The sequence below is a fragment of the Gadus macrocephalus genome, chromosome 15, assembly GCF_031168955.1.
Source record: "Gadus macrocephalus chromosome 15, ASM3116895v1".
Classification (NCBI taxonomy): domain Eukaryota; kingdom Metazoa; phylum Chordata; class Actinopteri; order Gadiformes; family Gadidae; genus Gadus; species Gadus macrocephalus.
Genome location: NC_082396.1, coordinates 11,639,301 through 11,653,431, shown reverse-complemented (window position 1 = coordinate 11,653,431; position 14,131 = coordinate 11,639,301). Strand labels below are relative to the sequence as shown.

The 14,131-nt window shown below is 47.0% G+C and overlaps 1 protein-coding gene across 1 annotated transcript in view; it reads right to left on the bottom strand.

Annotated features, from left to right (window-relative positions):
- The window catches only part of ttc27 (tetratricopeptide repeat domain 27), a 62,095-nt gene that overhangs the window by 39,991 nt on the left and 7,973 nt on the right, over window positions 1–14,131 (bottom strand). Inside the window, exons 4-8 of the mRNA XM_060072897.1 lie at window positions 13,034–13,174; window positions 10,832–10,934; window positions 8,376–8,540; window positions 7,759–7,907; window positions 2,761–2,873 (exon numbers count right to left, since the gene is read on the bottom strand). Of these exons, the coding sequence (XP_059928880.1) occupies window positions 2,761–2,873; window positions 7,759–7,907; window positions 8,376–8,540; window positions 10,832–10,934; window positions 13,034–13,174 (671 nt within the window). The remainder of the gene's footprint in view (window positions 1–2,760; window positions 2,874–7,758; window positions 7,908–8,375; window positions 8,541–10,831; window positions 10,935–13,033; window positions 13,175–14,131) is intronic.

The following is a 14,131-nucleotide window of genomic DNA, read 5'->3' as shown; positions in this document are numbered from 1 at the left end:
GCTGGCTTTTCCCCCTCGCGTGCTATTGGCTGGTTTAACACAATGACGACAGGGAAGCGACGGCAAGCAGCCAATTGCGTACAGAGTAATTTGAACTAGACCCATTGATCACGCCTCTTGTGCTGAAGAAAATGACAGCAGCTTCCCCAGACCAACTAATAAATCTACGATTGAGCTTGTTCTGGCAATAGCCAGGCTATTATTCATATATTTAGAATTTAAAATTATAACAGAGCATTTATGATTACCTGCATGATTTTATTTTCTAAAAAAAAAATGCAATCTGAATGGCAGGGTTTTTCGGGCGATTTGATTGCCAGGGGTTATCGAGCGGTCAGATGGGCTGCGGTTTTTCGAGCGAGGAGTAAGTGATGAGCATGGTAATCAAAAGGCAGCTCAAGTTGTTCCATCCAGGGAAATACCCACTATTTCACAATATATATACTATACAGCATAGACATGCACTAACCATATAAAGGGCACACAGGTTCCTCACCAAAGAAAGTCAAAGACGTGTTGCTCCATTATCCCAAATCATGGTTGACCGCCTTTTTGGTTCCCGGCTGTGAACTTGACCGGCGGTCCAATCAACATGGAGATAAGCATCGCGCACCAATCAGAGCAATTTATTCTCACACTGAGAATTACAAAATACGTCAAATTACTTTGCTATATTTTCTTTTTGTATATCTTTATTCACTTGCACATGATTAGTGAACGTCACTGTTTGCGTGATGACAGGAGATCCCCTCCGCACACACGTTACATGTATGCCCACACACATCATCCTGGTTATCCGTCTTTGGTCTTACAATAAGTTTGGGACTGACTTGTATCGAATTAAGCTTGAGCACCACTATAGTACTATAGCCTGGTAGTTAGCCGTTTACAACTGTAAAACGATAGCAATAGCCGGGCTAGCTAGCTGGCTAATGTGATGACTTGCCTCACAGCGGCGCCCAATTATAAAACTCCACTATCAATGATATCGAGTAGCTGTGTATATATCTTTGTATGTGTGTGCACAAAAGAAACAAACCTAAGTGAGTCTGTCTCATGATCTGCTGAGTAGTGTAGCCCCCGACGGCTCCCCCACAGGCCAAGAAGAATCTTGCACCTTCGCAAAAAGTCGGGATTGTCAACAAGCAACTCATACAGATGCTTGTTGAGCCTGAAGTAATTATTTTTATTTATTAGGTTTCCCCCTTGAACGCGACAAGCTGTGTAAAATAATCCTCCTCTAATGAAGGGGGGGAGAGGGGGAGCATGTGAGACAGCAGACTGTACAAACTCATCACAACGCAGCCGGAGATGGAAAGGATTAAAGTCACCCAAACAAAACATCAGAGGGAATGCTAATCTCAGATTCTGTTTGTCATCATGGGAATGGTAATGTAAACAAACAATAAACCCTCAACAACGTCTGAAATACAAGTCAAAACCTGAAGTCGATTCCACGCAAAACGTTTCAACTGTTCACTGATAGAGAATGTTAGTTGTGCTAAGGCTAGCCAGAGACAGGCTGCCATTACTCTTCTGATGATGTGCTTCATTCGTTCCTGAAGCAAAACACGAATTGAGATTAGTTGAACAAAACAAGAGTTGACAGGAGGGTTTTAATCAGTTTTACCCCAATACTTGTATAACGCTGAAACATAAACAAGAACCTGTGTTTACAAGATTGCCGAATGCAAAATTTGTTAGCATTAGGCCCTACACAAACATTTAAAGTGCCCATAAACACACTGTTGAGCGTTAGCAAGATCTAAAGCCTTCATATTTGATCTGGTCAAATCTATTATTGATTTAACATAAGTCTAATTTGTTAAATATTGCGTATTCAACTGTCAGTTATTAGTCAGCAAAATGTGAGTTTTACTCATCTGTTTCCAGTTTACCGTGCTGTATGGGATAATTTTGCTTTAAGACGGCTCCCACATAATTTCTGTCCATCAGGGCATCTGTTCTCTGATTGGTTAGGAAAACAATCTTGCCCGTCATATACAGTACCTATGCTCCCAGGTGCCTGAATGCAACACTTCTTAATTGTAGATATATTTAGGGAGGAAGGGATTTTCCTTAGTGTTTATTTTCAAAACCTTGCCCTCTTCTGCCATCTCTTTTGAACTCTCAAATCTTGAATAACACATCCTCTATCTATGATTATTCTTTGACTAGAGTCGACTCAGATGGGTTAGGTGTCCTAAGCTGTTGCTTCCGCTCTTTCTCTGAAGCAATTTTTCTGTTGGAAACCCTGATCATGTTGACCTACGACCCCGATATAGTGGTTCATTATTCAACACACGACTCCGTGGCCCTCCTAATGGCTGCCAGGTGTGACGCTAATGATTCAGGTGTGATGGTGACCTTCTAGTCGGCTGGTACCCGAAGCAGAGCACATCTAACACCAGTGTAAACACCATCACATGACCATATCACTGTTTCTTTTTCGACAGTTGGTGTTTCCTTGGCAGGCTGCAGCCCGGTGAAACGATGACTAAAACTAGCCAGACTTCTGCGATCTGACACTTTTCGACAGATCTTTTTTGACCAACAGCACATAAGCTTGTCGCAGTAGACAGTAATGAATAGTTATACAAATTAAGACATTTTTAAATAACAATATGCAAAACTATAAAAAGGGATTAAAGAGTTGTACTGCCACTCGCGTCAACGGGACTATCACCAGACATCTTCCGGGTGTTCTGTCTGTGAGTCGATTGGTGAGTGCCTGGGTGTGGGTTGCCGTGGAGAACTCACCAGAAGCCCAGGAGGACGGCCTGGTCCTCGGCAGAGAGGCTGGGGACCTGGTGGAGGCCTGGGTCGGCCAGGTTGATCTGGTTCAGCACTGTGTCGTCGCCCAGCTCCTGGTCCTGAACAGACAAAACCCAAAGCAATAACGTGAGACCCTTTGTCCTGTACTGGTCTTGGTAAAACTACTCCCTGCAGTAGTTTGGTCTAATATTCTCAAATAAAGATATGTGGGACATATATAGCACTTTAATAATCGGTGGCCTCCCATTGACCAATTCATACAACCATTCATACACCAATTGTTGGGTCAATCATGCAATGAAATGGTGTCTTGACACCTCGACAGTAGGAGGAGCCGGGGCTCGAACCAGCAACCTTCCAGTTGAAAACCTTTGTCACCGCTCAGCTGTCAAACACTACATGGCATTCCCTCACCCTTTTTAACCAACCTTCCTGTCTGCATTCACTGTTCTGACCATGAAAGTTACAAAAAGCCCATTAAAAAGAAATACTAAAGAATGTCCTGTATGTTATGGGATATATACGATCTAAGCATCATGGACGATGTGAAAGGTTCATGAAAGAAATACTTAACAGACATGGCCAACCAACCGCACATGCATGGAAATACAGTTACCCGAAAAGCATAACAAATACACATATATTTAAATAGTGTTGGGGGGAGTGGGAGAATAAATAGACAGGTTAGTTAAATAAATCTACAGTCGGATGATTTCTCATGTCAATAGGTTTATCTGGAATATGTAAAATAGAGGGCTTTGACTTGCCTGCCAAATGGCTGTTGTACCAGAGTGTAAACCAGAGTATGCGGTGAAATGTGCATAGTATAATCGTTTTTTGTAGTTTCATATTTGATCTATTATTACGCAAGACTGAACTCTCCAGAATGCGCTTGAACTGAACTCAGTAATAAAAATGAAACCATGTGGCCTTGCTGAAGCAGATGTGATTGCTCTGTCACCTGGTGAAGGAGTTAGACTGCGTTTCTAGATAACCAACGTGTTAAATAGAAAAGGCAAGGAAGCTTGTTGTGCCTGCCTGCAGAGACACTACCCTGAACTACCCTTACAACACATTACTCCCCCGCCTTTTCAAACCACCTCTTCATCATCTCCACCTCCTCTGCCACAGTCTCCCTTTATCGTTTTACCTCAGACTTCACTCCCTAAACCAATGATCAAGAAATCAAACATGCTGTAGAATCAAGTTTTTTATTCTTTCAGGAATATCAAAGCCCAGGCATTCATTGGTATTCCAGCAGCAAAGTACCTTACTGATAGAAGTTCCACTTGGATGGAAATCTAGGTCATAATCGCCATTCAAAACAGATCGTTTCTTTCCTACCAAAGAGACCTGATTGACAGCCGGATCTGTCTGCGGCTCAACAGCAAAGCTAGGAGATTCATAAGAACAAGACACGCAACCCAATGCCTTTGGTCCACGCACGCAAGAGAACAGACTTCCAAATAAGGCAATCCGTGGCCTGAATTAAATAATTCATGCCTCAAATAAGGCAGTCCACGCATTTCCCCGCAACTCGCAGGGCGGTTTGAGCAGACCATTGGCAGAGCTACGGTCAGGCTTAATTTAAGTAGCAGCAACATAACCAAAATATAACATGCAGGTGTTATTATATTACAACCAATAATTAACTTAAATGTGCATCCGGTCGTTTCTCCGGGGCTCCTGCGTATCTGGGAAGGCGGCCACAAACAACACCGGCGCAGCATCGGCCCAAAATATTCCATAACTATTTTTGGCAGGCAAAAATACCAAGCGAGTTCCTTAAGACATGTGTTTCACAGACAATACGTAATCCACTGAAAACGGCCAAGTCTGAGCAATATACAACCCCCAAGGCCGCCTTTACCCAGCCGATGAGTTCTGGCCCGAGGTTCCGTCTCTCGTGGCTGCGGACCTTGACACTGGAGCGCCTCCCGTTACGCTCCGGTCCGGGCCTGAGAGCACTTGGCTCCGTAGGGTCGGGCTTGGCTCCGTAGAGGCGGACGTGGTGCCCTGGCCCGACCGCCGCGAACCGTCCAGGGTTGGCCGGGGGACAAGAAGATTCCTCCCCGGTGCCGGCCACCGTCTCGTCCCTTTGGGACGGCCGGGGACAGACCGCACCCAGGGAGCTCTGCTTAATGACCGTCTTGATTGAGCCCATTTCCTGCTCCTTCCTCTAGTAATGAGGGCATTAGTGGTCTGAGCCCCAGGGATGGGGAGCGGGGCTGGAACCCCGCCACCGACAAGACGGAGCAGACCCTGGGCGGACGCCAGCAGTGTTTACACGAGGGGTTCGTGGAACACAGAGTAGAGGGGTGTGGGGGAGTAAGGCACGTGGTCCAGTGGCTACCTTGTTCAGACGCTGACGGATGCTAAATCGCGAACAAAAAGCACATCAGGGGGCGCTCAGAATTACTTTGTACGCCCCATGAGCATGGACGTGTTTCATTGTTACGTTATCTTTTTTTCCCCACACTGCTGTGTAAACGCATGATTGATTTGCGTTTAGGTGTTAACTGACATGTACAGCAAGAGTACATCGATGGGGGGGATAAGAGCAACGCTCTCAGGTGAGGGGACTAACAAGACGAGGGAGTGGCGTGCTCCCTAAACAATTGCTCTTGACACGAGACAGGTCGCAGTATAGTCTGAATTACCATCTGCCTTCCATACAACCAGCAGACTGCAGGAAGCCCCGCCGACACTGCTAGGCTCCTTTCAACACCATTACCGTAGAACTGTCCTCCCAGGGGTAGGAAAAGAAGAAGACGAATAAAACCACACTCTGAATTGCCGTTATCAGAGTGGTGTGAGCTCATCTCTGTAAAGTGTGCTTGATTACTCAGCAGTTGTACAAATAGACCCGCACCACCGCTGGCAAATACTGTGGGCCGGGGATCTAAAGGTCAGGAGACCAGGAGGCTCTCTGGACCTGGGCCAGAGAAGGGCTCCTAGAGGTGAGGAAGTAATGCACCGGGAGGGATGGACAGTGACTCCCAATCAGCGCTACGCAGACCCCCAGTGGGTACCTGACCATGTTCCAGATGGTCCTTTTCTGCTTTTGGTTAAAGATCACCTTTTGGTGCATACATTCCAGAGCATGGGTGGCCGCAATGGAGAAAGGAAATAAAACTGTGTTTTGTTTGACTGAAAATACAAAAACATGTTTTATAGGTCATACATTGTATTGTGCATCTGTGTACCGTATGTTACATGTCTATATGCATATTGTGTAGTGCCTTGTGCATCAGTTCTACACCATGCATCTAAATGCATGGTGAAGAGAGCAGCCTACAGGACCTTTCCTCTCCTCAACAAACACCATGACAACATGGGTGATGGTGTGCTTCCTAACGGAGATCCCTGCTCTGGGAGATTGAGCCCGTGTGAGGGCTGGGCTCTGTGCCGCGGTGGTGTGTTGCTGAGCGGCCGGAAGATGGGATGTCTGGGGAAGGGAGGGGGACGGTTTGATCAGGACCCCTACCCGGAGGGGAGCCCATCCATGAAGACTCTATGAACAGCTAGCGTGTGTGTGTGTGTGTGTGTGTGCACGGGTGCTTTTCCACATACACAGCACTACCAGTTATCACCTCATCTTCCAGTGTTTTCCTTCCATGGTAAAAAGTAAATAACCATTTGTTTTGCCTCAGCTTGACCTTTTGAGCAGGGCGTTGTTTGCTTCTTGTTTGTTGTTAATAGAAAAAGTGCTTTATAGTCTTCGGGAGCCAAGCAACAAATTTCTATTAGCTCTTTAGCCAAAAGTCTTCAAGATGTTGTCCGAGATTTCTAAAAGGATTATTGGTGCTTCATGCGTTTCGCCAGACCTCACCAACATGCCCCGGCAACAAAGTCTGCTGTAATTCCAGAGCCTCGTATGACCAGAAGGGGCAAGGCAGACGAGGATGATTAGTATCCAAAAGAACATTCCAACACATTTAAGGTAAAGAGGATGACGATGATGATTACAATGGTGGTGATGATGATGACGACACTGGTGGCGATGAAGATTGAGCTGATGATGATGATGATGATGATGATGATGACAGCAATGACGAAGGTGATGATGGTGCAGAGGGGAACGCTCCCCTCTGCTGAACATGTTTGGTATTGCAAATTAAATACCCCCATAGGAGGAATCAAGTGATTCCTTCAAGCCAAGACGTTTAATTGTAGCTCCCCATCATCGCTGGCCCCTTTTCAGGGCAGATACCAAACGATTTGTAGAGGACAGGGTTGATTGGTAGGATTGAAAGTCGGATCATTGATTTGGAGGCGTGTCCCAAGTGAATTGAATTCTACCAGGGATTGAAAATCCTTGGTTTACTTCCACTAGAAGTGTGAACTTCTAGTGTTAAATGGTTTGTGTAGACCGGGGATGTGTTGCGATCCATCCGTGTACTTGACCCCAACAGGGTGGTGTTTGTCCTTCTAGCCCTTGAGCCTTTACGGTGGCCAATCTTTTCTTCCACCGCTGGGATAACATATCCAGAAATGAGAGCGCTGTCTGAAGCCCAATGAGAATCAGCCCTAAATGCACTACTGCTACGACTACGGCTGCTAGGCATGAAGCCGGTCAACACCTAATAATGCACAACGTTATAAGAAATAAAATAATGTGATACTATAAAATCTGTAATAAAAATTCAGAATCTGTTATATTTGGCTTGAAATTGATTTCTAAAAATGATCCATGCAATGTCACATTGTTTCAGCATGAAATGGGGAAATTTATTCCAATTATGGATTATGGATGCATGTATGGGTGGAAGTACAGGGATGGATGGATGGCGGTTCATATGAATTGACGGATGGTGAGTTAGATGGTTGGATGCATTTGTATGTATGGATGGATGCATGGATGGATGGATGGATGGATGGATGGATGGATGGATGGATGGATGGATGGATGGATGGATGGATGGATGGATGGATGGATGGATGGATGGATGGATGGATGGATGGATGGATGGATGGAGGTACCTTGGGCAGACTGGATACAGGCGTCGGGGGGAGCACCGGGCAGACTGAGCCATCCGACTCAGGTCTGTCCGACTCCTCTTTCCTCTTCACCTCCAGAATGAGCTGGGCCAGGAAACTGTGCTGGAAATGGGTTCGCTTCCCCAGGGCACCTGCCCACAAGCAAACGCACCGTACTTTAACACTGACAAACTTTGCCTAGTCTGAAAGCAATTGGGCATCCATTGATCACCTGATCATTAGTTTATGCAGGATACCCCCTTGAGCTACATAAAGCGTCTTCAAGGAGTTTTACAAACCGGAATTTCATTTGTTCTTAATGCATATAGTAAGCTTAACCAATCAGCTTCAATAGACACTTAATCTAAATTTGCCTACAAGGCAAATTTAGATTAAGAAACCCCAATGGGTGTCATTCCTACAGCATACTTTCCGTGTACGAAAATGGCAACAACATGAATTTCAGTTTTCCCCCCTAAATAGTGACTGTATATTGAATTTTCTCAAGCCACTAAGGACTAGTTATCTCTAATTGTTTCATTTAATTAATTCAAATGCACAGACAAATTCTGGAACCTCATAATTGCTATCCATAACTCCTAAACCCGGCCCGGGCCTACCGGTGGTGCTGAACTCCAGGCCGGTCAGCTCCTTGGCCTTCTCAACGTGCTCCCTGGCCTGCTGGTACTCCCAGTAGAAGAGGCTGGTGTACATGCACTCCAGGTGAAACTGGATGGCCAGGTCCCTGAAGCACTGGTCCGAGAACAAGGACTCGCATTTCAGCACTGGGGAAAAGAAAAGTTAGCAAAATAATTAAGGGAAAGCAACCCGACGTGAAACTCAGCATCGACCGGTCGGACCGTTGCTGATTGAGAAAAACCACTCTGAGGTAGAACGTTCGAGTGGAGATGAAACCTTCGCAGACTTGCAATCCAACCTGCCAATAGAACCGCGGCGTCTGGCAGGCTGAATACTAAACATCCCATGCATCCTGCCCCTCGTCGGGCAGCCAAGTGAAAGTTGGAGTCATCACCACATTAAGTCCAGCGGAAAGACAAGCGGTGCCATCAACGGCAGAATGTGAGCCAGCGGCTAAACATAAGAAAGGTAAGCCTGGACGAAGGAGGAGGAGAACGAGAAGGAGGTGGTGGTGCTGGTGGTGAGAATACGAGAGGCCTGGGGCTCTCATTCCCAGAGCTCTCTGTCTAGCTCGCTCACTCACTCCCAGAGGTTGAGAAAGAGAGAGAGAAAGAGCATGCTGTCCTTAGCCTACCGTTGCGTTGGAGGTAGGTTGGACTGGTGTTCCCCAGAGAAGAACGTTGTCGAAATGTTGCTGGACTTTCAGCACAAATATAATATAAATGTATCTGTTTATTTTCTCTTATGGTTCGATTGTGGTGAACTAGATCCAAAAAACGATCAGGCAAATCAACAATTGTTTATCAGTTGTTTCTTTTCGTGTGTGTGCGTGTGTGCAAGCATGAGTGCACGTGTGTGAGTTTCCCCAGGGAGTCAACCACCACGGTCGTAGACGCAGCGAAACGATTCAGCACCGTCAGGAGGAGATGGGACGGGGAGGCTCATTAGATACGGCCAACGCCAGAATCAATTAATCCAACAATCACGCTTCTAAATATAAACAATGGGATACAACAACGTTCCCATTTCCCCAGGGGGAGACTTCCGAATCCAGAGGTGTCATGCAGAACCGCAGCGATTCCCGGGTGAAACACAAAGCGCACGGGCGTGACGGGACGGAAGCAAAATAATGTTTTAGTCTTCTCGTGTACCAAATAGACTTTAACTCTACTTGAAGGGAGCACAAATGATGCAGCCTTGTTACATTCATGCTCCATGCGCTTTGCGCTGTCAAAACAAAGTGATTTTAGTTCTCGTTTGTATCTCGCTACAAATAGGAGGTGAACTGAACCCTCGCTTTGAGCTCGAGGGAGACACTACCTGGATGGAGGGAGGCTTTCTGAACATAATCTGTCTGACTGGGAGGCAGCCTCCCCTCCATCTCTCTCCAGCTCCATCGCTCCCTCTTCACCCCTCATTACCATTCGTCTGCACCCTCACCAGCTACACTTTAAAAAATCACTTTTTCAGCCATTTTTTCCTCATTTATAATTTTCAATCTCTTTCCTTCCCCAGATAAAAGGGGTCAGCAGGTCCACCACCAGCGTGTGAATATTAAAAATGTTTTCCCTGGCAAAGTGGCTGTCAGAGGATAAAGACACGCTCTTCTGAGGGGAGGGATCTGGTGTTTGGAGCCGTGAATACAAAGCACACACACCGGTGAGTCACAGCCCGGCTCACTCACAGCAGCCTGCTGAATAACCAATTCATCGTAAAGCACCTCTCACGGTGGACGCTTCTCTCCGATTATATTAGGTTCCCATGAGCAGTGGCAGGGGAGCGAGTAGGAAGGGTTGAATACACGCGTGCGACCGATTGACCCGTTCGACTCTTTATCGCGATAACGAAGATCCAAGAGACCAATGAATCCCGTTCGGCGGTCTTGTGGTAAAAGAGAGACACGCTCGGGGCGCGTCGTTCTTGTTTGAAAATGAAACAAGCCGTTTCAATCAACGACACTTCCAGTTGATTGAATGAAAGTTGGGAAACACTTTGAGATACGACCTGTGTTCGAGAGGCGATGAAGTCGACACTGTAAAGGGAAAAAAGTAATTAGGCAACGGGGATGCGGCGCCGAGGCTTCGGGGCGACTTGAGAGACGGATGGCGGTGTCTCCAGCGTCAGCGTGATGGACGACAACCTGAGACCAACAGGATGAAGCGCGAGGGGGGAAGTGGGCCGTGAAAAGAGAAAGACTGAAGCAGCGCTTTCTGATTCAGATGACGCTCCCAAATATTAATGACAATAAGATTGCGTGTGTGAGTGTGAATGTGTGTGTGTGTGTATGGTGCGATTGTGTCGATGTCGGTGTGGAGATGAATGGGTGTGTGTGTGTGTGTGTGTGTGTGTGTGTGTGTGTGTGTGTGTGTGTGTGTGTGTGTGTGTGTGTGTGTGTGTGTGTGTGTGTGTGTGTGTGTGTGTGTGTGTGTGTCCTGACCTGTGTCCATGCTACTCTGGCCCAGGCTGTGGAGCTGTGGGCAGCGCTCGTCCAGCAACTGCTGGTGGAGGTTCACGTAGCGCAGGGTCCACCAAGGGAGCAGCTACACACACACACACACACACACACACACACACACACACACACACACACACACACACACACACACACACACACACACACACACACACACACACACACACACACACACACACACACACACACACACACACACACACACGGTAAGTATTTGTTAACGTCAGCAGTAATAAACCAACATACATACACAGTAATATAAGTGCACGCAGCATGTAGGTGATCAACCAACATGAACCCCCCCCTACACCCAGGAGGGGGAGGGGTGGACTAGGAAGCAGTGAGGGGCAGGCAGCATTGAGACTGATGGCGTCCCGCAGGGGTTGGCTAAAACACGAGCATGTGCAGAACGCAGAGGATGCTGACGGGCCTGAAAACACGATGACGGCGTCGCCAGTTGAGGGGGGTTGTAGCCATGTTAGCGTTTCTGTTGGCCCGTATACAGACCTGCGTTGCCGGGATGTATGTGTGAGTGAGTGTGGGAGTGAGTGAGAGAGACGGAGAGGGTGTATGTGTGGAGGGTGTATGTGTGGAGGGGCTGGGGGGGGGGGGGGGGATGCATACTCGCATGTTTCTGGGACATCACCAGCATTAGCTTCATACTGGTTTCATGGAGACAGTTACCATCCTATTGTCCCTTCTCTGATTGGTGTTCTTCATATCTTGAGTAATGCTGGAGGAAAGCAGGTAAACAGTTTGCATCGCTGGCTCTCACTACTGTTGTTCTCCTACCTTCCGCTCTATTTGTATTATTATTTTGCCTCTTCTTGGTGTCTAAATGTAAAGCCCTGTGCACTGGGTAAAACAGATTCGGGAGCCAGACGCTGGGCGCTTTACACTGAATATTCTTCATTATGCACGAGGCGTCACTGCCAATAGAAAAAGCACCGCAGAATACTTTTACAAAAGATACCAAAAAAATCTGTCCATGAAAGATGCGAATAATATGCATGCGTCAGGCATGCCGTACCATATTAATTCCGTTTCTGTGTTTACGTGTTATATTATTCCCATTATTGTGTTTCCCAGCAGCAGGATTACCATTAGTTGGGTATTGGGAGCGTGTCTGGGGAGGCCCGTGGAAGTGAGGAGAGACTCTGTGTGTTGTCTCTGTCTCCTGAGGGTCTCCGCACCACAGACCAACGCTGCATCACATTACCATCCACTGAACGTCGTGGACAAGCATCTGCCCCAGCACCCGCACGCACAGTGTGCATTATTTGGAGCCACTCTAACATCGTTACACATTCCATGGGGGAACGGTCCACTGTATTTACTCTTGATTTAGTTCGTCGTACAATGAGGGCTGCGCAGGCAGGGTATGAATGTTTGCGTCTGTCCGTGTGCAGGTAAATAGAAAATTGTTATTAAGACGCTGGCAGGGAATACAAAAGCCTGACCCGTTCCCCTAAGGCCAGTGTGTGTGTGTGTGTGTGTGTGTGTGTGTGTGTGTGTGTGTGTGTGTGTGTGTGTGTGTGTGTGTGTGTGTGTGTGTGTGTGTGTGTGTGTGTGTGTGTGTGAGGTTGTTCAATAGGCATAACAATATATATATTTGTTTTATATACCAATTTACATGTTTGCTTGTTTCTCATGAACAACAACTATTGCTCATCGATACGTCAAACTAATTACAACCAACTACACCTACTGCTTGATCAATACGATCAATACGGGTAATGGAGTGGAGAGCTGGACCGGTATTCAGTATCAGCAGTGAACAAATGGTACCAGATTTACCTGCAAGCAGTTAGAAATAGTTATGGTTGGATGTTAGATTAAGGATGGTTAAAGTAAGAGGTGTAATTCAGATGTAAAACACTAAATTCTTATGTGGAAATGATTAAGATACATGATTAGCTTAGATATGGGTTAGGTATTCAATTATATTGCAGTTAAATTTCGGTGAGGATAAGATATTAATCTAGCAACCGCCATGTTTAGTGGATAAGATTAAGTATAATCACTGAGCAATTCCGTTAAATGACACACTCAGAGATGGTCACGTTTCGGTCAGCCTTTAGATAGTCCCATGATGGGTTGGTGTGGTTCGGGTCAGGGGGAGGGATCTGGGGTAAAGCATTGCATCCTGGGTAATGAGGAGCGTACCTGGAGCTGCTCCATCTTTGGAGAGCAGGAGAGGAGGACGACCCGGGCCAGGAGGAGGAGGAAGGGGTTGGAGACCAGGCTGTAGACCGCCTCCCCGTCCAGAACCAGGCTTCCCTGGAGCTCATCACTCAACGCCTCGGGCTGGGGGAGAGGCAGACACGGAACATATTATCGGTACGTGATCGCAACTATTTGTAGTTGTTGTGCTATGTTTGTCAAATGCTTTGGCAATATTGTTTCAGCGTTCATACCAATAAACTACATTTAATTTTGAGAGAGAAAGAAAGAGCAAGGAGCAAGAGAGAGAGAGCTGAGGAATCTGCTCGTCTAATTAGGACCCCGGGGGTCGTTTCATAACCAGGACATTCCTCCTGCACATGTCTCCCTTTCTCTCCCCCTCTTTCTCTCTCTCCTTCATCGCTCTGTCAACAGCACCGCAGGTTCACGTACATGTGTGTGTGTTTGTGTGATCATGCATCAGTGCACAACACAAATTGCATGCGTGCTTCAGCAGCTGATTAAGACACAGAGGAGCAGTGGAACGAGTTATAATCGCAGGAGGAGAGTGTGGATAAGGAAAGGGAAGGAGAGGAGGTGATGTGGGGGCTGTGAAGAGGAGGGAGAGGAGGTGAATGTGGGGGCTGTGAAGAGGAGGGAGAGGAGGTGAATGTGGAGGATGTGAAGAGGAGGGAGAGGAGGTGATTGTTGAGGATGTGAAGAGGAGGGAGAGGAGGTGATTGTTGAGGATGTGAAGAGGAGGGAGAGGAGGTGATTGTTGAGGATGTGAAGAGGAGGGAGAGGAGGTGATTGTGGAGGATGTGAAGAGGAGGGAGAGGAGGTGATTGTGGAGGATGTGAAGAGGAGGGAGAGGAGGTGAAGGGGAGGATGTGAAGAGGAGGGAGAGGAGGTGAAGGGGAGGATGTGAAGAGGAGGGAGAGGAGCTGATTAACTAGGGTGTGAAGAGAAGGAAGAGGAGGCATGGGGAGGATGACATGGAGAAGGAAGAGGAGGAGGATGAGGGAGAGGTGATAGGGGAGGAGGAGGAGGGGAAGGAAGAGGATGAGGGAGTGGTGGCAGGGGAGGAAGTTGTGGGAGGAG